This window comes from Carassius gibelio, chromosome A1, assembly GCF_023724105.1.
Source record: "Carassius gibelio isolate Cgi1373 ecotype wild population from Czech Republic chromosome A1, carGib1.2-hapl.c, whole genome shotgun sequence".
In the NCBI taxonomy this organism is placed as follows: domain Eukaryota; kingdom Metazoa; phylum Chordata; class Actinopteri; order Cypriniformes; family Cyprinidae; genus Carassius; species Carassius gibelio.
In genome coordinates, this window is record NC_068371.1 from 14,289,273 (window position 1) to 14,315,210 (window position 25,938).

At 35.2% G+C, this 25,938-nt stretch overlaps 2 protein-coding genes across 23 annotated transcripts in view; both read right to left on the minus strand.

Moving 5' to 3' along the window:
- Positions 1-432: 432 nt before the first annotated feature.
- Positions 433-14,372, minus strand: LOC128012269 (ras-related protein Rap-2a). The gene is made up of 2 exons (XM_052595304.1): positions 13,591-14,372; positions 433-3,790 (listed from the first exon to the last, which is right to left on the minus strand). Exons 1-2 carry the CDS (start codon positions 13,902-13,904, stop codon positions 3,553-3,555), a joined length of 552 nt encoding a protein of 183 aa, XP_052451264.1. The 5' UTR covers positions 13,905-14,372; the 3' UTR covers positions 433-3,552.
- Positions 14,373-15,906: 1,534 nt separating this feature from the next.
- The window catches only part of LOC128011112 (muscleblind-like protein 2a), an 82,579-nt gene continuing 72,547 nt past the window's right edge, over positions 15,907-25,938 (minus strand). For all 22 annotated transcript variants that reach the window (XM_052594796.1, XM_052593835.1, XM_052594883.1 and 19 more), the window contains one exon: positions 15,907-20,141. In XM_052594796.1, coding sequence (XP_052450756.1) covers positions 20,127-20,141 — 15 coding nt within the window. In that variant the 3' untranslated portion in view covers positions 15,907-20,126. The remainder of the gene's footprint in view (positions 20,142-25,938) is intronic.

Below are 25,938 nucleotides of genomic sequence, written 5' to 3' on the forward strand. Positions count from 1 at the left end.
AAACCCACAAATAATTAACTAAAAATCTAAAATACAATTTTATACCACACAGTATTGCTTCTTTCTTTTCCCATCTAAAACTATTAAAGTTGTTTTGGTTATATTACAATATAAAATAATATACAATAATAAAATTGAAATATATATACAGGTACACACACACACACACACAGACAGAGAGAGTTACATACACACTGAGTTACACAAGGTTTACTGACCACATTCATTTTCATACTTGAATGGAAAAATACTAAAATCTCAGAAACTGTATACAAATACCATAATCAATTCAGAATGAATCTAGCAACACAAGACCTATTTAGCTCAAATCACACAAAAACTGTTTTCCATCTAATGCAGATATGTATTTCCTCTGGAAAAAAAAGACAGTTAGCTCTGTTAACCAGACAAACACAAACTTGCATCTACAGCTGTGAACAAGATGTCTTTATTGTCGTGTTGAATGAAACAATATTCACAATCCATTTACCATGTGGAAGAGGGTAAATGGTTACTTAAAAAAATATAAGATCAATGATGAAAGTTAAAAAGGCAAACCCTTAGTTCGCATGGCAAGGCAGATTGACCCATAAATGATCGTCTGGAGGATCGTTGCGTGATTGTGTATTTTTGTGTGTGTCTATTCCGCTTGTTCAGTCTCATCTGCTGTAATATTCACAAACAATGATATTTTAGCCATGCATATGACTGCTAAATCAACATACTGAAAGTCTGACATCTTTTATAAGCTACACACAACCTTCTTGAATTTTTTCTATAGGCCTACATTTTTTTTTTTTTTTTTTACATATTTGTAGACTTCTGGATTTGTGAACCACGTGATGGTATTGATCACAGATGTGATGATTTAAAAATTGCTTTATAATACCAAATGACCGCAATACCAAAACAACAATATAAATAAAGAAATGTTAACATCTTATATACTAGTGATTAAATAAACAAATAAAATGACAAAACAAAATATCCTAACAGATTTGGTAGCCTGTAACTCTCCTGAGAAAGGTATGATAAAATGATTTTGCTTATTATTCTTCTCGCCACATTTGCTCAAAGCAGATGAACTGAGGGGCGCTTCAACTGTTAATAAAGTGCCCCTGTACAAACTATATTTTTTCCCCCATGTGTTTCTATTCAACATTCATGTGGTTGACTGCATTCTGCTCATCTCCGTTCCAAAATATAATTAAATTAATAATTACATCTAATACAGGCTTCAAGATTAATAGGCACTTTCCACAAATAGGGTACAAAATAGGGTTTGAAATGCTGAAAGATCTTGCTCGTCCAGCTCAGGAGGTCAAAGTAAACATTAGATGTTACTGCTTTATTTAAAATTTATTTTAGTTATTTAAATAAATGTAAAATAAATGTAAATAAACATAATTGTAAATATTATAAATACAACCCAATCTTGCTTATTCGTACGAATTCGTACGACCACACTTGTACAAATTCAAACGATTTTTGCCAAATCGTACTTATTTTACAAGTTCCACAATTCGTATGAATTTGTACAAATGATCTACACCTGACCAAGCTCCCTAAACCTAACCGTCACTTGGGTTTAGACAAATCATATAAAATCGTACGAGTGAGGTCGTACAAACTCGTACGAATAAGCCACCTCGTAAAATACCTACAGATTGATCGTGAGATAGTGTTGTATAAATAAAATGTTTTTTCTATATTTAAATGAATATCAATTCAACAGATGTTGTATGATTTTCACTAGACCTAGAGGCACAACAGGCCTAAATCACTATTTTTGAAGGGTCGCTACAAACATTATGTGAGTTTAAAACTATAGCTACTTTGAATCCGGGCCTAAAATTCATTTTGGAGATGCCATTAAACACACCTTCCTGTAGCTTTCTAGTGAACTTGAAGACATTGATTAGCTTGTTCAGGTGTGTTTGATTAGGGTTGGAGCTAAACTTCGCAGGACAGTGGCCCTGCAGGACCCAAGTTTCCTTGCCCTAGGCAATTGCACGCTCTGCCTATAGGTGGCGCCATCTCTGCTTTGTTAGAATTAAATAATTATTATTTCATAATTACAATTAAATAATTACAATTAATTTTTACATGCATGAAAAATTTTTAATAATTTCCGCATTTAACGGAATTTCAATTCAGCAGATGTTTTGTGGGTTTTAACTGCCGAAATATAGTCACGATCTCTGAGGTGTGGACGGCCTGAATCACTGTTCGAATTTGACGTGTTTAAAACTAGCTACTTTGAATGCTAGGTTAATTTAACAATTTCTCTAAATAGTTCTTTATGAATGTATTGCTGCAAATTAAAGTATCAGGACATTTGGACTCTTTTTGTGGAAAGTGTCGATAGCGTTTCATGACGAATACTGTTCCCAACAAATCCAAAGCTATTCTAAAGCAAATCCCATGATTGTTTAACTACATTATTACAAAATACATAAGTCAGTATTTGCAACATTCTATATCAAGGTGCTAATTAAAAACCACAACATTATCAGCTGATTATTCCCAGCAGTATCGCAAATCAAAACAGACACAACATTACAAAAGAAAAGTGCTTCTCAGCATCCTGTTTGGCTTTCTCAAAGAAAATGTCCCTCAAACTCTCAAAGTAAAGCCCCTCGTTGCTGCAACGGCACACTCACACACATAGATCCCCTCATGAACATTTCAAACCTCGACGTCCGATAGTCCCTCAGAGGAAATGCCACACTTTGCTGACATCGGGCCGTTTGGAAGAACAAAACTAGCTCATTCTGGCTCTTTATTAAAGTAATGGCAGTTTTAAGACATCAGGTTCTATATGTGCAAACTAATTGGCGAAACCGACACGATCAAGTCTCTCGCGAACAGCGCCAAACTTAGAATGAAGGTGTTTAAAACATGCGGGGAAAAGAAAGACCCAAGTATGGTGCATTTTTTAACCCCTTTTTTTACAGTTTCTTTTTTTTATTTATTTATCATAATCGTGTTGAATTAAGGCGTTCACACACTAGACAAAGCTTTGGGGGAAACATCTGATCATAAGTGGGAAAACAGCGAAGTGGATTTCGCCTCACCTGAAATTTCTAGAGCTCAATGGATAGTAAAATCCTAATTTTGTTTGCATATCGCAACATCGCTTTCACAAACCCTTACGCTCTTTTATCTACGATGTGTTCAGAGAACAGTCACAAGTTAAAGTTTTGCAAAATTATTACAAAAAAATGGAAAGTTCTCTTAATGCTTTCTATAACATTCTTTTAACCAAGAAATAAATGGGCTGCTAACAAAATTATCTTCTAAGAACGTTATAAATACATCTTATGTTCTATGCTAATGCTTTGAGAGCGTTATTCATTTCCATTCTGAGAATGTTCCCTTTTAGCTGGGTATGTCTTTGCGATGCATCTTTCCAATTGAAATCAATGACTTTGTAGGATTGTCTAGTGTGTAGACACCATTCACGTGTGCATGACATGTATGGACACCACTTTAGTGAAGAGCTCTATGTTGTACCCCTTTGAAAACCTTATGTGGCTCCTGATTGTGGGGTTATTGTATATTGCAGGAAGAGCAGCACGGGTCTTCCTTATCCGGCTGAGAGGCATAGTCCATCTGCCTGACTATCTCCGAGAACAGTTCGTCCACCATGGTTTTGCTCTTGGCCGATGTCTCCATGAACGGGCAGCCCCATTCTTCAGCTAGAGCTTGACCCTCGCTTGATGAAACCTCGCGCTCATTGTCCAGGTCCACCTTGTTTCCCACAAGTATCACGGGCACGCGCTCATACCTGCGAACATACATGACTCGAGAATGAGTGAAATGTGGTATTTCAGCACTATATACAATAAATAACAGTTGTTTCCGAACAGGTTTTCCTAAGAGTTCTACTGCATCTTCTGCCCTTGTTTACCATTGGTCAGGCAAACAGATAGTCTCACCCCCAGACTCATGTAATTGGTTGAGTCAGAAGTTGACAAAACATAATGTTGTAAAAAAGTTAAAACTAACGATGAGTGTGTTTACATGCACCCTCATAATTGCGAATAGACTTTACCTCATGTAAATACTTTGAGTCAAATAACATGATAGCATAATTATATTAAAATGTGTGGTGTATGCCAATTTAAATCTAAATAAACAAGCATGTAAATGTATTTATCGCATGATTACAACTCTGACAAAAATGTGCATATGATTGGCGAACGATTTGGCAAACGCTCCAACTCGTATTCGTGTTTTGGCACAGGAGAGCTTCAAAGATATCTATTTACAACACGTTTTTGGAGCATTGAACAATGTTGCCAATCTTGAATGCAATGGCCAATCAGAGGTGTTTAAGTTCAAGCATCCCCTCACCGCTCAAAACTTGTAAAATTAAATTTAATAGCGAATAGATTTGCACGTGTCGCGTAAACATCTTACTGAGATGAATTCCTTATTCTGATTATTGGATATAATCACATCATTGGTACACGTGTAAACAAAGTCAATGACTCACTTACAGCGAATATGAACATTAAATTGGAACACAAAAAAATGTATTTCACAGACTCTGAGTCAGAGCTATTGATCTGTCAGACGCTCAAGAAAAAGCTCATGTCCTACGCTCATCAGACCAGATGAGTCATGAAAACCGAATACAGAGAGCAGAGGAGTACCGGTTTGATATCAGCTCTAATTAAAGGAGGAAGATCTTCAGTGACTGTAGAGAGTGATGAGATACACCAGACTGAACATCTCAATGACTGTGAGAGGAAAACATGACTGCTCTTTTAGCTTGTTTAGCTAACTATAAAGCAATATAGTTCATCCAAAAAATAAACATCCTGCCATCATTTACTTGCATTCCTCCAGTCTTCAGTGTCACATGATCCTTCAGAAATCATTCTAAAATGTGGTTTGGTGCTCAAGAAAAATATATTATTACTATCAATGTTTATAACAGTTTTTGTGGAAACAGTGATGCATTTTATTTTGCAGGATTCTTTGATGAGTAGAAAGTTCAAAACAACAGCATTTTTTGAAAATAATATTTTGTAACATGAATGTCTTTATTGTCTCTTTTGATGAATTGAATGCATCCTTACATCTATTAGTATAACATAATTATATTAGTTTAACATGAGCAGAGAGCAAAGCAACAGACAATCACTAGCATCATTCACATCATGTTATTGCATCTTACATTTCAAGGCCTCGGCTAATATTCGTCGTCACACTAGTGGGACGTTAGCGAGGTGTGAATGGTGAGTGGGTGTAAAGCGGCACACAGATGAAATGTCATCTATTGGTGGCGAACAGGAGAAGCGCTATTTATATCCAGACTTACACAAGGGAAATCTAAAGCTCTGCAAGGAACGCCTGTTTGAGCAGGTCTGGGATCCACTGTGTCACACTCATGACCATATGCTTTCATATTCGTCACTATTTATTAGATAGCTCAACACGGTGCTGCCTTAAGCAGTGGGAAACCCAGGCAATCTGAATCAAAAGTTATGGTAACAACTAATTGTTGTTTTGAATGCTTACAAAACACACTTGTACATTGTGTTTGTACACATTTTATGTGCCGCTAATGAAGAAGAGCAATAAAGCCGACTGGGAAAAATCCTACCCATTCATCCAGTTTATGAAGCGAGCAACAAAACTACTTTCCCCAAAGCTCTTTTTCTTTTATAAGTACTCAAAAAGAGAATTTATAAAAAAAAATTGATTCAAACAATTCTCTTTTTATATTTTGTTATTATATGTACAGTATTGTTCAAAATAATAGCAGTACAATGTGACTAACCAGAATAATCAAGGTTTTTAGTATATTTTTTATTGCTACGTGGCAAACAAGTTACCAGTAGGTTCAGTAGATTCTCAGAAAACAAATGAGACCCAGCATTCATGATATGCACGCTCTTAAGGCTGTGCAATTGGGCAATTAGTTGAAAGGGGTGTGTTCAAAAAAATAGCAGTGTCTACCTTTGACTGTACAAACTCAAAACTATTTTGTACAAACATTTTTTTTTTCTGGGATTTAGCAATCCTGTGAATCACTAAACTAATATTTAGTTGTATGACCACAGTTTTTTAAAACTGCTTGACATCTGTGTGGCATGGAGTCAACCAACTTGTGGCACCTCTCAGCTGTTATTCCACTCCATGATTCTTTAACAACATTCCACAATTCATTCACATTTCTTGGTTTTGCTTCAGAAACAGCATTTTTGATATCACCCCACAAGTTCTCAATTGGATTAAGGTCTGGAGATTGGGCTGGCCACTCCATAACATTAATTTTGTTGGTTTGGAACCAAGACTTTGCCCGTTTACTAGTGTGTTTTGGGTCATTGTCTTGTTGAAACAACCATTTCAAGGGCATGTCCTCTTCAGCATAGGGCAACATGACCTCTTCAAGTATTTTAACATATGCAAACTGATCCATGATCCCTGGTATGCGATAAATAGGCCCAACACCATAGTAGGAGAAACATGCCCATATCATGATGCTTGCACCTCCATGCTTCACTGTCTTCACTGTGTACTGTGGCTTGAATTCAGAGTTTGGGGGTCGTCTCACAAACTGCCTGTGGCCCTTGGACCCAAAAAGAACAATTTTACTCTCATCAGTCCACAAAATGTTCCTCCATTTCTCTTTAGGCCAGTTGATGTGTTATTTGGCAAATTGTAACCTCTTCTGCACATGCCTTTTTTTTAACAGAGGGACTTTGCGGGGGATTCTTGAAAATAGATTAGCTTCACACAGACGTCTTCTAACTGTCACGGTACTTACAGGTAACTCCAGACTGTCTTTGATCATCCTGGAGGTGATCATTGGCTGAGCCTTTGCCATTCTGGTTATTCTTCTATCCATTTTGATGGTTGTCTTCCGTTTTCTTCCACGTCTCTCTGGTTTTGCTCTCCATTTTAAGGCATTGGAGATCATTTTAGCTGAACAGCCTATCATTTTTTGCACCTCTTTATAGGTTTTCCCCTCTCTAATCAACTTTTTAATCAAAGTACGCTGTTCTTCTGAACAATGTCTTGAACGACCCATTTTCCTCAGCTTTCAAATGGATGTTCAACAAGTGTTGGCTTCATCCTTAAATAGGGGCCACCTGATTCACACCGGTTTCTTCACAAAATTGATGACCTCAGTGATTGAATGCCACACTGCTATTTTTTTGAACACACCCCTTTCAACTAATTCAACTAATTGCCCAATTGCACAGCCTTAAGAGCGTGCATATCATGAATGCTGGGTCTCATTTGTTTTCTGAGAATCTACTGAACCTACTGGTAACTTGTTTGCCACGTAGCAATAAAAAAATATACGAAAAACCTTGATTATTCTGGTTAGTCACATTGTACTGCTATTATTTTGAACAATACTGTATAAATATTTAAATTGTCATATAATTTAAATAAAATCATATACTTTAATTACAATTAGAGTATTTAATAAAACATATATATATATATATATATAATATTATATAAACAACCATGATAATATATTTTTATTTTTATTATTTAATTAAATATTTATATTATTGCATATTATAATGAAAAATAGGTAGCTAGCTATAAAATGTATTTTAATTACTTTAATTAAATGCACATTTTAAGTAATATTTATATATTATATATATATATATATATATATATATATATATATATTATATATATATATTATTTTTATTGTTTTTGATTTAATAATTAATAATATTGATATAACATGTATATTACAACAAACAATATAAGACAGACACAAGCTAACTATATTGTTGTTGTTGTGATTTACAGACAGACTTGTTTTTATTCACTTCATATATTGTTGCTTGGTGACACTTTCCAAAATGTCATGCCATGCATTATCATCTTAATTTCTTATGGATTACAATAATTTAATATGGCGACAAGATAAACACAGCAGCACTAATTAAGTGAATGTAATTACCCTGGAGTCTAACGAAGTGCAAGCCATCATGACCCCACAACATCTGTTAGAGGACCACTGAAGCATGAGCGTCTGCTCTTATAGTGCTGAGCACGTGTCACACAGCGATTATGAAGCAACCATGAAATGAACATGCAGATGACAAGGTGCTTTTGACAGCTGCTCAATTGCTAATTATTCTTTTATGCTACTATTGCTTATTGCCTGAAACCACACGTCGTGGCACACACTTTACTGATTCAAAGTAAACAACACAGGGTGTAATTTTGCAATCAACCAAATTGAATGCAGAGCATCAAATATATCTGATTACAAATTTATCCTAAGATTAATAAAGCACTCTGCAAGAGTTAAAAATGTTGAATTTGAATTAATTTGAAATAATAATTTCCAAATAATATATTTGATCGGTAACACTGATGGAAAGTGTAGGAGTAAAATAATTTAAAACTTGATTAAATGTAATTGTCACAACATGAGTGTGGTAAATATAAATGCTTGATGAAGAAGAGGATGAATAACAGTATTTAAGATGACATTGCACCCCAAATCATCACAAACTGTGGAAACTTGGACTTCACTGGACACTGGACTTCAAGGAACTTGGGCTATGAGCTTCTCCACCCTTCCTCCAGACTCTAGGACCTTGGTTTCCAAATGAAATACAAAACTTGCTCTCATCTGAAAAGAGAACATTGGACCACTGGGCAACAGTCGACTACTTCTACTTCTTAGCCCAGGTAAGACACCTCTGATGTTGTCTGTGGTTCAGCAAATTTCTTGACACGTCTTTGTGTGGTGGTTCTTGATGCCTTAACCCCAACCTCAGTCCATTCCTCGTGAAGTTCACTCAAATTCTTGAATCAGTTTTACTTGACAATCCTTATAAGGCTGCGATTCTCTAGGTTGGTAGTGCGTCTTTTTCTTCCACACTTTTTCCTTCCACTCAACTTTCTGTTAACATGCTTTGATACAGCACTCTGTGAACAATTCGCATTTTAGGGGCAAAATATTGTGTAATTGGCGATACTTCAACCCCCGGACATGAAAAGCAACTCGTGGCAACAGTGTTTAAATAGCCCAATTCCACGGGAAACCGCAGACCTGGCAAAACTGATCAATATAACTGTGATGCAGCACTGAGAGATCTAAAACTTTCAGTTTTTTACTGTCTGTCTGTCAGAAACTGATGGCTGCATTGCTCCGTCCAGCACATTGAAGGCCTCGCCGGAGCAGTTGCCCAGTAACGCTTCGACCCCTGGCACTTATGAACACAAAAACAGATGTGAAGTCTCCAGAGACCCTGCTGGAAGCTATGCATGCTGGGATGTTTTTGGTCGTAAATGCTGGTAGGACCACATGCTGGTTCAGAAACAAACAACCTAGTTGTTAATAAAAACAGAGAGGGGAATGCTTTTTCCAAAGCCTTCCAAAATAAAAAGCTCTCTCAGAAATTAAAAACAGAATTGGCTGAATAAAGTACAAAAATATGAACTAAACACATTGTTCACAAAGTAAACTACTAGAAGAGAAAATCATTGTGAGCTACATACCTTATAGAAATAATAATTATGATATTTATATTTATTTAATAATTGAATTGAATTGTATATTAATTAAAAATAGATTTTTTTTTACTAAATGGACAAAATGGAGACTAAAATGTGCCACAGAAATAATAATAATAATATTTAATATTTAAAAATGTTATATTTTTACTGTTGAGAAATATATAATAAATGGACAAACACATAAAACAATATAAACACTTAAAAACAATATAAAATATAAAGTCCTTGAAGTGACATGAAAATACTAGAGCTAGAACAAGACGAAAGTAGAAAACTATCAAGCCGAACCAATTTTAAAGTCATACAACATCTATAATCAGCCTCGGTGAAAAGAAAGAAAGGAAATCTTCTGTTGAGAGTGAAACACAAATGAAGACAGATGACTTGATGTTAATACGCTGCAGCTTCGCTTGCGGTCACAAGCAGTGCAGCAAAGCGAACAGCCAATTGGACCAGGTTAAAAAGCAATCATCAACTTCAGCGGCTCTCCTAACACACACACACACACACACACTCCATGTGTTTCAGAGCTATGAGAATGTTTTGACACTAATCTAAGATCCATTTCTTCAGTCCCGACTGTATCAGCAAACAACGGAATTGAGATGAGTGTGAATTGTCAATATCTAGCAGCACGAACAGCAGGTTTCTCTTGGTAAACCCTCAGGAACACAATCTCATTTTCCATGAAAGAAGGACTCACGGGACGAAGTCGCTGCAGTCTGCATGAAGACAATATCTCTTTCACAAAACTGTCATTAGACACCATATGTGTTAAATTCAATTAGTTAGATAAATAAATTGTAATGTTTTCCTGAATTTGTAACCTGTTTTTTAATTGTACAAGCCAGAATGCATGAACTAGCATTAGACCTCCCTTTTAATCTAACTTTCAACAACAGTTTTGTAAGATGCAGCCAACAAATGCAGTGAGCAGCGCTTCCCTCGAAATCAGAGGTCAAAGTTAGTGCGACAAAGATATCGCTTTCCTCAGTGGACATTCAAACTTATGTTTTATGCTGAAAATGAGATCAAGTTAAAGAATGATTGCAGTATCAGATGCAGGGTTATCATCTCTTTCTCATAATACAGTAAGATTTTAATACAGAAAGCTTTCAATGAAGCAAGTTTTTTTTTGTTACTAGTTCTAAAGTAAAATTTTCAAATTCGTAATGGAGGCTTGGGCTCAGCAGCTATTAACTGACAACTTGAGATTTACTTTTTTTTTGTTGTAATCACTTTCATCATTTGTGATAAAAATTATGCAGACAAATTTTTTTATACAGTGACATTCATCAATATTAAAATGAATTACAACAACAACAACAAAGATTTGTACACAAATCTCGATATGCTTCAGTGATTAACTACTATCGTTATTTGTATTGCTTTAGAGACATTCTGTTAGGTCTAAATGGAGTCTGAACACCTGCCATTCATGCTATTAATGCTTTTAGATAACCATTAGCATAATTTTAACACATTTTACAATACGTAAATGCTTTTCACAGCATTCCATACTCAGAGGTGACAGTGCAGATTGAGTGTGGGATGCGCTGTACGTTTTTTTTTAAACACCTACTGTAGCTAAACTGAATATGATAATGTGTGATTTGCTCTAAAATTATTAAAGTATGTTTAGCCTTCGATTTAAAGCAGATGACGGACCGATCCGCCCACATTTCCTCTTCTCAGGCTCTCACTGCCAGAAGTCAAGTGTGGCTTTGGGTTAGTGTGCGCTAATGCAGTCATGATGTTTCTTTTGGCTTCCACCAGCACACAATCTCATTTATATTTTGGTGAGTGTGCAAATCTCACCAGTGTTACTGTAGTTACCATCCGCCGTCTCAGCATGTATCTGCCTCCTCCTGCAGATTAACGACCTGTGCCAGAGGTTTAGAGGGTTTTTGCAGGTTCTGGCATGACATGGCGCCAATTCAATTCACAGAAAGAGAGATAAAGCTGCAAAAACATAATGTGTCCATCCTGAGTGTATTTAGTGGCTGGGATCTCCGCAGGAATTTCATCACGCCTTCGATTTATGTTTTAATTTTATACACCTTATGTGATTTCCTACAGAACTGTGTAAGTCTCATTTCGTTCAGCACATTTTCTTCACATAAATTAAATAATTTAAAGTCCATTCAATATTTGATCATTTAATAATGCATTCATTTGATTCTGAGGTGTAAGGTCAGTACTGTGAGATATAAACTCAGAATTAAAAGATAAAAAAAAAGAGTTTCTCTGAGTCTTGAAAGAACTGTGAGACAAAAAGTCACAAACTTTTTTTATTCTTTATTATGTGGCATGAGATTTAAACTTGAAATTCAGAAAATAATAAAAAATTCAAAATTGTACTTTCAACTATGCATGCAAATATTGCAAAAAAAAAAAAAAAAAAAACCTTTTCAGGCAACCTACAGCTTTGATGTGTCATGACTTAATGTTTTGTCTATGTGTGCTTTACCTAACAGTATGTTTTTAATTGTTCTGTATGTCTCGTTTATGAAAGCAATGTGTTCAAACCCCTTTTAAGAGCTGATCTGGAAAAACACAAACAATACCGCATCTGTTTCTAGGCCTTAGGTTAAATTATGGAAAGATTTGAATAGACGCGGCCTCCCATTGGACTTATTATTAACGGCACACTAAAGATACACCACTATATTATTCAACACGCTCAAGTTTTTCCATCTGCTTAAAACCTCAGAAAGTTCAGCTCATGTAGAGGAAACTAACTGCCTGCTTTCTTCAGATTGAGTCTACTGTGGCAGTACCATGGTAAAATTACAGTAATGCAATGCTTCTTTAATATAGTATATACCACAATACTGAATGACTACCATAATCATATAACACTACAAACAAAGTACTGCGGTGGTACCATGGAAAATGATGCTATTACATGCTAATACCATTGCATGTGTCCAAAAACATGCTATTACTATGTTTTCCCAAGTGGATGATTTTCACCTCAAATTTAAACTACAGTGGCAGTCCCTTGGAAAACAGATGTTTATACCATGGTACTTTAAAATGTCCAAAAACATGGTAATACCATCATTTTCCGCAGGTTTGTTGTTTTTACCTTGATTTTACAAAAAAGTACTGTGGCAGAACTTCTGTAAATGATGATACAGCGTTACCTCAATATTTACCATAGTATATGACCAAAACATAGTAATATTGTTTTCTGTATGTTTATTGTTTTACACCTTGAACTTACAAAAAAAAAAAAAAAAAAAAAAAAAAAGCCTGTGGCAGTACCATGGTGAAAAGATGGTATCAGATGCTAATTTCATGGTTCTTTAGTATTTTTCCAAAAACTTAAATACCCTCATTTTTGTTAAGTTTATTGTTTTTCATCTTGAATCTACAAAAGGTACTGTGGCAGTACCATGGTAAAATTATGGTAAAATCCTCAATAATAGTGTTCGGCTGCATTAAAATTATGGTAATGCCATGGAACTTTAATACAATATGTATTATGGTACTGAAGGATTATCATATTCATTTAAGACTTTGTAAAAAGTAATTATAAAATCATTTTACAGTGATAGTAGCACAAGCTAATATCATTACATTTAAATTTAATCATTTAATATACGCTTTTATCCAAAGCGACTTACAAATGAGGACAATGGAAGCAATCAAAAACAACAAAAGAGCAATGATAAGTGATATAACACGTCTCAGTTAGATTAAACACAGTACACATAGCAAGGGCTTTTAAATAACATAATAAATAAAAAGAAAACAGATAGAATAGAAAAATAATAGAGCAAACTAGTGTTAGAGGTTTTCATGACACCTGTCATATCATGACACTTTAATATTAACTATGATACAAAACCATTGCTGCCTTGCATGTCCTTAAGTTAAAAAAAAATAAAATAAACAAAACTGTGATAGTAGCATGGTAAATTCTAGCACCATAATGCCATGGTACAACAATATGCTTCAAAGAATACTATGCATGTGCTAATATTACAGTAGCAGATGGTATTACCGTCATGCGGACCTTTAAGAATACAGTGGTACTATTAGCCGTAGTATTTGTCTTACCTCTTCACCCTGATGATCTGATCTCTCATGGGCTTTATATCTTGGAAGCTCTGCTGGTTGACCATGCTGTAGACCAGGATGAAGCCCTGGCCGTTCTTGATGTAGAGATCCCGCATGGACGCGAACTGCTCCGTACCGGCCGTGTCCAGGATCTCCAGCACCGACGGCGACGAGTCCACCTCGATCTCCTTGCGGTAGAAGTCTTCGATAGTCGGGTCGTACTTCTCGATGAAGGTCCCGGTCACGAACTGGACAGTGAGAGCGGATTTCCCGACCCCTCCGCTGCCGAGCACCACCACCTTATATTCGCGCATTGCGCACGGATCCGAACCCGACGTGACGCGCGTAATGCAACCAGCTAACAGTGTCCAAGCCGATCAGATGCGACGGGAAACTTGCCTTGAATATTGCAGAAGTCGAGCAGACGCGGAGCCATGGCTGAATTGCAACACTCACCATAGAGAGAGACGCACAAAGAGCCAATGCGCGGGCTTCATGGCATCTCTAACCACCTACAAAAGCCGGAACCCAACAGCTGCTTGAAGAAATAATATTTTAAAAGCCTGCCAGAAGTATTTGCGTACATATTAGGTTATAAAAAACGCCTCGCGTCCCTTCAAAGACGAGCATATAAGGCATCACGCGTCCCCTCCGAGCGTCATTTGGAGATCCATAGGACGACGCTGCATTCCGGAATAGCTATTCTGCATCTTCCAGGATCCTCATCCGCCATACTCTCGGGTGGAGACCATCTGAAGCCAGACCACACCGACTCAGCCCAAGGATAGGAGTTTTATAGCGGGATTGATGCGCTGAGCGCTCAATGGGCGCGAGGGAGAACTGTAAGCCACGCCTGCTTGCCTTAATAAGGTAATGATCAACGTGGTGAGCGGGACTTCCGCTTTTAACTGCGACGCGAATGGCTACGGCTCCGTTCGAACGACCAATGAGAGGCGGCGGCAGGGAGAGTGTCAATAAATGATGCTGGGATGCTGTTCCTATGGCAACAGCGCGTCGCCTGCATCAGCACCTGAAATAGAAAGCAACAGGGATGCGGCCATTTGTGTGCACCGATGGAGGCTCTAAGTCTGCTGTGGTCCAGTATTACGATACATAAATATATGATTATATTCATACATACATGTTTTTAAGCATGTCTTTATGTGATCTGCTGTCACATACAGAGGAATATGGGTTGTGCAGTTCTTACCTCTTAATAAATGATCTGTCTTCACATGTCAGGGCCTACAGCTTTCATTTGAAAGCACCTGAAGACATCAACCTGGCTTGAGTTACAACAGTGGTGAATCATATCTATTATGCATCAGCAGTTCACTGGGAACAAAGAACAATTAATTGTCCAAATAAATCAAAAAGAAATTAAACAACGTTTCAGCAAAATTATTAGTCTTGACTAGTTAAGCCTAAAATGAGCCATCGTGTCTTTTCTGTGAAACCGAAATCAGATTTAGCGGTTCATTGTTTTTTATGCAATTACAATAAATGTACTGAGCTTTTCAAGCTTCAAAACTACCTATAAAAGCCTCGAAAATGTATGTAATCATAATAATATTAATTGTTGCATTGATTATTCATTTATAACGTCAGAACTAATAACTTATACAGTCTGTCTAAATGTATTGTACAGTGCACTTGCACAACTAATACAAGATCAGTTTTAAATTATTCAAAAAATACCATGGTGCTCACAGTGAGGTTCTACCAGGGTAAGATGATGGTATCAGATGATAATGCTATTATATTGAAAGATAACCATATTCATATACCATTTTGTCAGTAAAAGCTAATTGGAAACAGTCTGGAGACTTCACTTTCTTTTTTAAAAATGCATTTCACTTTGTCCATAATAGGATTTTTATAGTTAACTAAAACCAGAAAAAAAAATGTTATCTAAATACAATTTAAATATATGTTAACCTTTCTTTTTGTTTCAGCTTTTTACCAAGGTGACATTTCTTATTTTGATTTAGTTACTCTAAGTATTAAAATAAATAAAACATGAAATTAACATGAATAAAAACATAAAAAAATACACAAAATTACTAAAACTTTAACAAAAATGAAGACAGTAAATATTATAATAATTATTATATAATTTAAATTATAAACAAATATATTAATAAAAAGAAAAAACTATAATGTCATTAGTTAATAACAGCAGTGCAAAAATGGATGGAAACTTGGCTTGGCTAAAATACCATGGCAGAAACCCAAAACCAACATATTATCATGGTAATTGTATTTTCACACACAATCACACGAATGAAACACAATCAAGCATTGAAAAACACATCGTCCTTTTTTTCTTTCTTTATTAATTTTGTCTCAATAGATTTTACACTATTTTTCTGAAACCAAAAACATTTGACTATATGACATAAAATAGCACATAATATATATATGCACAAATAAAACATTTAAAATGGTTACATGAAAACTAATATTATCCAAAGAGGGCTTGGTTTATAATTTTCTCCTCATATGATCTCTGAACATGTGTGTAAGTGTCGATGGGCTACTGCATTACTGATGGAAGTCAAGCAGCACAGCGTAAAATACCCACAATCCCTTGAGAACAGCATCTAGTCACAAACAGGAAAGGTTGTTGAAAAGCATCAACAATGTCAAACCTTTTGGTCTCTCAGTGACAATAGTAATAAACTCTAACATGTCTTAGTTATAGGTATAGTATATTCATATATAAATGGAGGTGAGAACCTGTTGACACCCTATTAATAGCTCTGAAACACAAAAGCTTAAAAACAATGGACTTAAGGTAAGGCAAAGTGTTTGGATACGCTGTGTCTGCTCAGTATATCAACTGATTCAAAAGTGCTTAGTCCACCATCAGTCAACTTTTTTTTGTCCCACAACTTTTCACTTGGGGTGTAAGGAATCCCAAATTAAGGACAACTGTTGCATTCATCACATGTGCAGGTTTTTTTCTTTCTATAGTGTAGATAAAAACATTCAATATACTTCTTTTTTTTTCAGATTAAATTGAAAATAACTTCTTAATTTGACATAAAATACCATGCAAGATGCTTACCGAGTATTTAATTCTCTTGTTTAACTAAAGCAATAAGAAAAATGTCATTATTTGTGTTGCCATACCATTTTAATTGTGCATCGGTTTTAGAAATGAACATCCTACAGTTACAAGAAATCAAAGTGCAATCGTTAACTCATTCAAGCTGTTGAACAAACCAGGACAGCTTTCATAAATAATATAGAAAACGATCTTCACAAGTACTTGAGATCCTTTGTCAATCTAAAATGGGGAAGGTGAAGGGGCGCGGGTTAACCCAACACTAGAAGTTTCTTAAGTTACATCACACTATTGTAACTGGTGAGTATTTACTACTATCTTAAATGTTACACCAATAAAGAGGCCATTAAATGCTACCAAAAAATCTCCTGGTAATATAATCTTGACATAAAATAGGAAATGTTTCAATATCAGCTTTACAATCTAATGTTTTACAGTGCCCTAGGAAAAACAAAAACAAAAGAACAAAAAAAAAAAATCAACTTAACCGCATCATTTACAAAAATACCAAAATTTAGTATTCGCAACTTTTAGGATGCCACGGCAACAACTTAATATTATTATTATGAAATAACTATCATACTACTGAGTTTTTGTATTTTATTATTATTGTTACATTTTCATTTTATTTAAATGGTTTTTTCTATTTTTAGTTTTTTTTTTTTTTTTTGGTAAAACATTACCTATACAATAAACATTTTTACATAACACAAGCAGTTCTATAGCCTCGCTTACGCTACGGCGTGACGTCCCGAACGAGAGATCTAGAACCGGCTTCTGATTTGCCGAGGACAACCGCGCGGAGCAAAGCTCAGCTTAATAAATTACATTCATTTTTAAAATAGGTTACACCATTGTTCTGTGTTCTAGTATTTAACAAAACAACAACAACAAAAAAGAATGAACAGAATGGCAATAAAATGTAAAAATCACTTTCCATATCAAAAATTACATTAAAACTGTAACTTTTGCGATCAAAAAAAAAAAAAAAAAGTAAATAAAAATTCTAAGACCAGTGCCATATTCCTGCAAACCCAAACGTCTCTTTGTGGATTGTCTGTGTTAATCTAGCACCATGAAAATACATGATGGTTCTGGCTGGATCAATAACACACTCCAACATGCATTCAGGCATGCGCATACACACGCTTCACCCATCTCAAATCAGGGAGGAAAAGAAAGCTGTGTGCACTATTCCAGGTAAAACACTACCTAAATAAAACTAAATGATGCTGTTAAATGTTTTGTTATAGTACGAGAATGACAAACACATTGTTAAAGTAGTAGTTCACCCCAAAAAATGAAAATTAACTGAAAATATACTCACAGATTTGGAGAAATTTAGCACTGCATCACTTGCTCACTAATGAATCCTCTGCAGTGAATGGGTGCCGTCAGAATGAGAGTCCAAACAGCTGATTAAAAACATCACAACAGTAATTCAAATGACTCCAGCCCAAAAATTAATGTCTAGTGAAGCCAAAATATGCTTGTTTTTAAGAAACAAACCCAGAAAAGCCTTCTCCAGTGAAAAAGTCCAAAAAGTCCATCCCCTCATACATCAAAATCCACTCACATTTTTGTTTAGAGCTGTTTTGGCTGGCAACGGTTCTTGATCTGTGCATATTTCTCTCCCGTTTCAGACCAGATGACTTTTTCACTGGAGAAAGTGTTATTATGGATAGAGGACTAACATTTTAGCCAGAAGCAACAGTTTTAAAGTTTAAAACCCATTAATAATGGATCTGTATCCTACAAACACACAGCTTTTGGCTTCACAAGATGTTAATAGATGGACTGGAGTCATGTGGATTACTGTTGTGATGTTTTTATCAGCTGTTTGGACTCTCATTCTGACGGCACCCATTCACTGCAGAGGATCCATTGGTGAGCAAGTGATGAAATGCTACATTTCTCCAAATCTGTCCCAATGAGGAAACTCATCTACATTTTGGATGGTCTGAGGGTGTACATTATCAGCATATATTTTTGTTTTTGAGAGAACTATTTCTTTAACAGAAGACAGTCCTCAGACTCAACATTACTAGTTAAGAACACACCGCAATGACAATCTTTACCAAACTCAAACGTCATGCGTGTTACAGACATTTAGCTCGAAGTTACCTACATTTTTCCAATGTCAACTACTCCAAGAAAGCATAAAAGCTAATATCGTACAACAAAACAAACCTTCTGCCTATGCCATCTCGCTCCAATTTCTATCAACAATGATACTGTGTAATGAAACAGACCATGATGTGCATGAAATGCATTCAACTACATGTTTTTTTTTTTTTTTTTTTGTCTCTTTCTTTCCGAAATCTTTCGGGAGCTTTGCTTTGAATGGTTTTATAACCCCCAACCCCACATAAAATCATCTTCTTAAGATGCTTGCTGTGTAAAATATTTTTTTTTAGGCACTTCTACTGTTTATCAAATAAAACAGGATTATCGGCGAGAGCACAGCACCCTCCGTTCACAACGTGTCAAAGATCGTCTACTGCAACATTTCCCCCTCGTCATCGTCATTTCTGTGTGAGTGGGACTACAAACAGGCCCCAGACAATCTGGAGAAGTCCATCTCGTGTACGAGTGTGTTTACAGCAGCTCTCCAGTTTAATGTAAGCCCTTGGCACGGGATAGAAGCCAGAGTCGACTCCCTGATGACCGGTGTTTCCACAGGCACATCAAAATCATTCAGTGTCCATTTAAAAACAAAAAAAGAAAGGAGTAAAACACAGTCCTTTAGCAGAGACGCAGACAGAAAAGTGATTGCATGGCACCGGGTTTGCCACATTCGCACTTCCGACGCTTTTCAACCGTTATGCGCTTTGTGTCGTCGTAAACCTTTCTTTGGCCGCTGGGGATGAAGGGTTGGGAATAATATCTTCTCTAATCGTTTCCGAAGATAGCTCCAGTCCAACAAGAGGAGCGCATTCTGACCAGTAGACAATCTTCTTTGTGTCCGCCGTGTGACATTCAGTGTTTTTCTGTATTAAAATAAGAAATAAAACCCCTCTTTCCCCTTTCTAGAGGGTGCATGGGGATGTTTAAGACATACTCTGCAGGAGATCAAGCACTTATTAAGCACGATTTCCGACAGTGCAACTGTTTGAGTTTGTGTTTTCTAGCTCGTCGCCCACTCATTGTGCATTTGTATTTAAAACAATCATATGAGAAAAATACACATTATCTGACGGGTGACCGATCATTGGGATGAATCTCACTTATGCCTCTATGAAACGTGCTGTACATTATATATATACTGTATGTGTGTGTGTGTGTGTGTGTTAGAAACCGGTTGAGTCACATTTCCAAGCATAACAGATATATGATGTGTGATTTGTGTTCACGCTTTAGCATGCAGGCTGCTGTAGTTCTAAAGGGGAGGGCAGGTCGTATTTACACGGGGATTGCTGTGGGTTTATTAAAGCAGCTTCTTGACACCCCGTTCCTCTTCTGTGGTTTACTTCAAGATGATCTGCACAAACAGAGGGGGGAAAAACACAAAACAGCATCCAAATATTAGTAAAGGTGCATTAAAAATCAAAGCGATCTCAAGTACTCTGACTGATGTGCTGTGTGACGTCTGCATTGTGTAACAGTGTTGTGTCTGTGTCGATGCATGAGCAAGGGATGTGCATGCTAACTACTGAGCTTATGCATGTTAATGAGGTGGTTATGAGCTCATCCCTTGTACAGTAATGACTTAAAAAAACTTGACTGAAAGGTGTTCTTGGTGTTTAGTTTTTTCAGGTGCAAAAAGCAGCAAATGCTGGGTGGGATAAAAAAAAAAACAGGCAACTTGTTCACATGCTTCTATTGAGGGACATGTGGAAAAATACTTGTTACATAATAAAAAAATATTATACACAATCGTTCAAAAGTTGGGGTCATTAAAATTATTTTAATGTTAAAAAAAAAAAAAAAATCTCTTGTTCAACAAAGCTGCTCTAATTTGATCAAAATACACAAAAAACAGCAATATTATGAAGTCTTACTTCTATTTCAAATAAATGTTTTCTTATTTGAATGAATTTTAAAATTTAATTTGTTCCTATAATGCAAAGCTGAATTTTCAGCATCATTAAGCCAGATCCTTCAGAAATCATTCTGATTTGCTGCTCAGGAAAACATGAATCATTATACATTTTGAAAAGATTTTCATATTTTTGTGGAAACTGTGATACATTCTTTAATGAATATAAAGTTTAAAAACATCATTTATTTGAATTAGATATCTTTTGATCGATTTAATGCATCCTTGCAAAAAAAAAAAAAAACTCACTGAACCAACATTTGCATCCTTCATTTATATATGATTTTAATTGATTAATTTTAATATGATTCATTTATATATGCATTCAGAAACTTTGCATGCTGTGCACATTTTCCATTATCTCTATTCCTAACTGTATATACGTTCAAAACTCATCATTTCTGATTAGTTTTGTCTGGTTACATAACGCCATTTATTAAAGGTGAGAACTTGGTCACAGTACAATATTTTGTAATAACTTTTTGTGTGTCGACGGGTTATTATTTACACCGACGGACATCCATCTGTATTCAGTTTCAGGTTTTAATTCAATGTTGTAAATACCAGAGTAATTAAGTAATAATCAAATACCATCAAAAAGGATCATAAACATATTTCATTATACACACACACACACACACACACACACACGTGTGTATGTATATGTATATATATATATATATATATATATATATATATATATATATTAGTACTATTTAAAGCTGCAGTAGGTAACTTTTGTAAATATATATATTTTACATATTTGTTAAACCTGTCATTATGTCCTGACAGTAGAATATGAGACAGATAATCTGTGAAAAAAAATCAAGCTCCTCTGGCTCCTCCCAGTGCTCCTATTGCCATTTGCAGAAAGTCATGCGCTCCCGGTAAGAAATCAACCAATCAGAGCTGCGGTCCATAACTTTGTTTGTATTCAAAATGTAGAAAAATTTATATAATAAGTGAGTACACCATGAATCCATTTTCCAAACCGTGTTTTTAGCTTGTCCTGAATCACTAGGGTACACCTATAATAAGTGTTTATATTCGGACTATTTTAGATTGCTTCGGGGATACCGCGGCGGAGTAACCCAGTACCTTTGTGATTCTTCATAGACATAAACAGAGAGAAGTAGTTCCGGCTACGATGTTCTTCCGCAAGACGCAAGCAGTTCTGTTTATTAACCTCTAGAGCGTCAAAAGTTACCGACTGCAGCTTTAATGACAGGTTAATTTCCCAGCTGGCACTCGTTTAACTAATATTTTGCCTGGATCCAAAAAAATCTTGAAATGTATGACTGAAGTAGCCCAAGCCAAACTGTAAGAGCACATGATCAGGGAGCAGTGTGGCACCCAAGCTGCAAAATGTGGAAAGTTTCTATGAAACACCGTCAGCATTGTGAGCAGAGCACTGAGGCAAAGCGACAATGTGGAAGCCTGATACCCGGCTGCACCACGGCATGATGGGAAAGCAAGGCCAGAGAGGGTTCACATGCAGGTTAGACAGAGACTGATGAGACGATGGCAGTGTAAAGAACAGTGTGATGTTGTGTGTGATCTAATTCAGCTTCAGCTACTACAATTAAATGTTGAGAATAATTTATTTCAGACTGCTGCATTTAAAGACCCCATGAACTATTTGACAAGCAGTTTTCTTTTCTGGTTTGACATGTTCCCTGTTGAATCAGGAATCTGGGGAAGTGTATATCGACAGCCAAGAAAAACTCATTATGCAGTTTCTTTTATAAACTATTGGTGGATGGAAAAGAAATGAAATCAACAAGAAATAAATGAAGTACCAATGTCAGAAATACTGACAAACCATTGATTGGTCTTCCTTTTGAGAATAAGATTGAGCTGTAATTATTTGTGTGTGTGTGTATGCACATACAAACATAGTTAGCCTGTTAAAATACTTAACTGTCATTATATTAGAATTAAGATATATAACTTATAATAGTTTATATGAGTAAATATTTATTTTATATATGACTATGTAATTATTAGAATTTTTTAAAACTAGTTTATATAATTTATTTGTCAATAGAAAATGTCATCAAATGTAGATAATAGAACTATGATATAAATAATCTGAATATAATAATATACATATAATTAATAATGCTTAATAAAAAAAGATTTTATAAAGCGTTACATTTTAAATGTGCCTATCTTTTACATATATTTTTTATTACATATTTTTAAAATATCATTATAATAATGTAAACATATATTACAAATAAATAAAAAAAAATAATTCATTGTATAACGTAAAGATTTACAATTATCTAAAGCTCTGTAGAATAAACAAGATTTTTAAAAACGTTTTTTTTCACAACATTAAAAGAGATGTTTTTACTATCAAGTTATAGAAAATAAATAAAACCAAAAAAATCATGGGGTATTTAAAAGGTTTGATATTTTGCAGCTACGTGGTTATTTTAAATCATAACATTATTTTAAATATCAAGTAAACACAGAAAGACTACATTAAGTAAAAAAGGCTTCTTATGATATGACAGCAGTTGTAAATAAGTAGACGCAGTACATCAGTGTAAGTCCTCAGTGTTTGTGTCCAGCAGAGGGCGCTGCTGCTCTAGATACGACACGAGCGTCTCAACCATAGACTGTATAAAAACAACTCTTCACACCCGGCGGGGAGGTACACAGGCCAGGGACGTCGCGTCGGTTCAGAAACCAAAAGCCTTCGAGTGCCACTGAACACTTACGAGTGTCAGTTCAGTATATGATAACGTGACCTGCGTTCATCCGCTTCAAGCTAAAGTCGTCACCTCAAATCTGCAGCAGTCAAGCAAGCGTTCAGTTGGGCCCATCTCTCTCTCTCTCTCTCTCTCTCTCGCATAATTAAACTCGTGTGTGAGATTAGCGCCTGCAGCGATGACTCAGCGGACGCTGGTGCTTGTCTGTCTGGGTCTGAGACCAGTGGCGTAGCCAGGGGAGGGGCCATGGGGGCACTGGCCCCTCCTGAAAACTGATTGGCCCCCCAGTGTGCCCCCACCCTTCTACTTGTCTGTCACTCACAAATTCAAATCATAATCTTTTAGCCTAGTAAATAAATCATGATTGCGTCGCGATGCTTCTCAACGAGGACCAAGAATAGCGAGCTGCTGTTTTCCAATGAAAAATAAGCACACGTTAAGTTGATATATTTTATATAGCTTATTTTTTTGATTAGCGAGTTGTTGCAGTGCAACAAGTGTTTGGTACTAACGTTAACGTATTTCGGTGTTAGACAGACCAGGTTCGATGACGATGTTATCTCCTAGAGCAGACCAAATGCTAATCATTATATTTACTATGCTCCTCTGATGCTGAATGTAAAAGGGGTTTACTGCGTTATGATTTACTTATTTTTCAGCCGAACGCGCAACAACGCAATTTAAAGCAATGGTTTAAAAAAGTATAATTGCAATTCTAATAAAGTCATTATTGAATCATGCAGTCGATTGGCGACTTTTTTCACTTAAGTGAGGTGATGAAACAAAATGTATGATGTTTATCTAACGCTCCACACTTGAGACTTTTTCTTACAGTCTATATGGGTGAGACACATGCAAAAACATCGTTTTTTTACTGGTCAATTTTGAGATTTGGGGCTGTTTGTCTTCAATAATATGTCTTCTTTCAGACTTGTGGTGAAAAAAAGTCCAAAATATAGGTCTTTATTTTACTACACCTTTAGTCTTTTTGCGTCTGTAGATTTCTCATAAATTCAGTTGGCGTTCTAAATCACCATAGTGTTCCGCGATTGCTGTCTGCTCCCTGGAAAGCTCTCTCTCTAGCTCTCTCTCCCGTACAATGTTCTCAGATCCAAATATGTTTTCACAGAGGTTATTGACAAAACGTAATTTGATGACACCCAGAAACATTCTCAAATAAAAAAAAAATCATACATAAATATTTAATGCATGATTAAATAGCAAAATAAATAACTAATACTAAAATAACACTGGACTAATTAAGCTATTCTAAACAGTTTCTATAGGATCCACATATTTTACATGTTAAACTAAAGCTACCTTTTTGAACGAGTAGCTATCTAACAAAGTATTGAATATGATATTTTAAAATCAATATGCTCAAGATTAATTAGCCTTGACATAAGTAAATTTTGTTTATTCATCAATGCAAATTTACTGCAACTGCTGCTATGCAAATTGAATGGGATGTGGATAATAAACAAAAAAATGTATTATATTAAATTTATATAAGTTATATTAATTCATTAATTGTGTATTTATTTCTATGAATTATTAATGTTATTCTGCATTTATATAAATAAGGCTATAATATATTTTATATAAGGCTATTATAAATAAATTATATTATTATTATTATTATTTGTGAGTTGTACAGTATTCATACATTGGATTATTTTATTTATTACAGTTTTTCTTTAGCTTTTGTAAAGTGAAAAGTTAATACAAATTGTATTTGATTGTTTTGATTTAGAGCATTGACTAATTGCTATTAAAATATAATAGGGTACCACTGTTTATTACTCATTTTAAAGGTTACTGAACTCTTGAAATGATTTGGATATACAGTTCAAACAACACAAGATTGGCCTCTCTGTATTAATCGTGGCCCCTCTTGTGCCCCCCAGTTGAAAAAATCCTAGAATCGCCCCTGTCTGAGACTGACGCAAACACCAGAGAAAAGGCCTCTGTATTCTGTCTTCAGCTCACAAAACATGCATTTGAATTATATTACGTCTAAGAACAAACATCAAGAGTCTCAAGTCATTTTGAATAAATCATTGGTTAAAAGTATTACAGAAATATTAATTAACATATTTTGAAATGCATTAGGTCTGCACGTTACATTTAACATTAAATTTAAATATTTATTTTCTTAAATTGTTTCTGGGATGACAAATAAATGAATAACATGAAATAATAAATAAAAAATAATAAAGTATAACATAAGAAAATAAATTGCAATCTTGCATCAAAATGAAATGATTTAATTTTTGGCTGAAATTACCTAAGCTGTCCGAGCAACCTGTTAATACCCAGATGCTTTTCATTATCGTTTTTCTTTTGTGTGTGTTCCTAAAAATCCTGTTTGACTTAAAATAAATAAAACACATAATATGTAACAGAATGATATATAATAAATGAATAATATATGCAAATATTATCTATATGTACGTACATTATATATATATATAAGTGTTAATTATTATTATTAATAAAAATAATACTAAAAATATTTT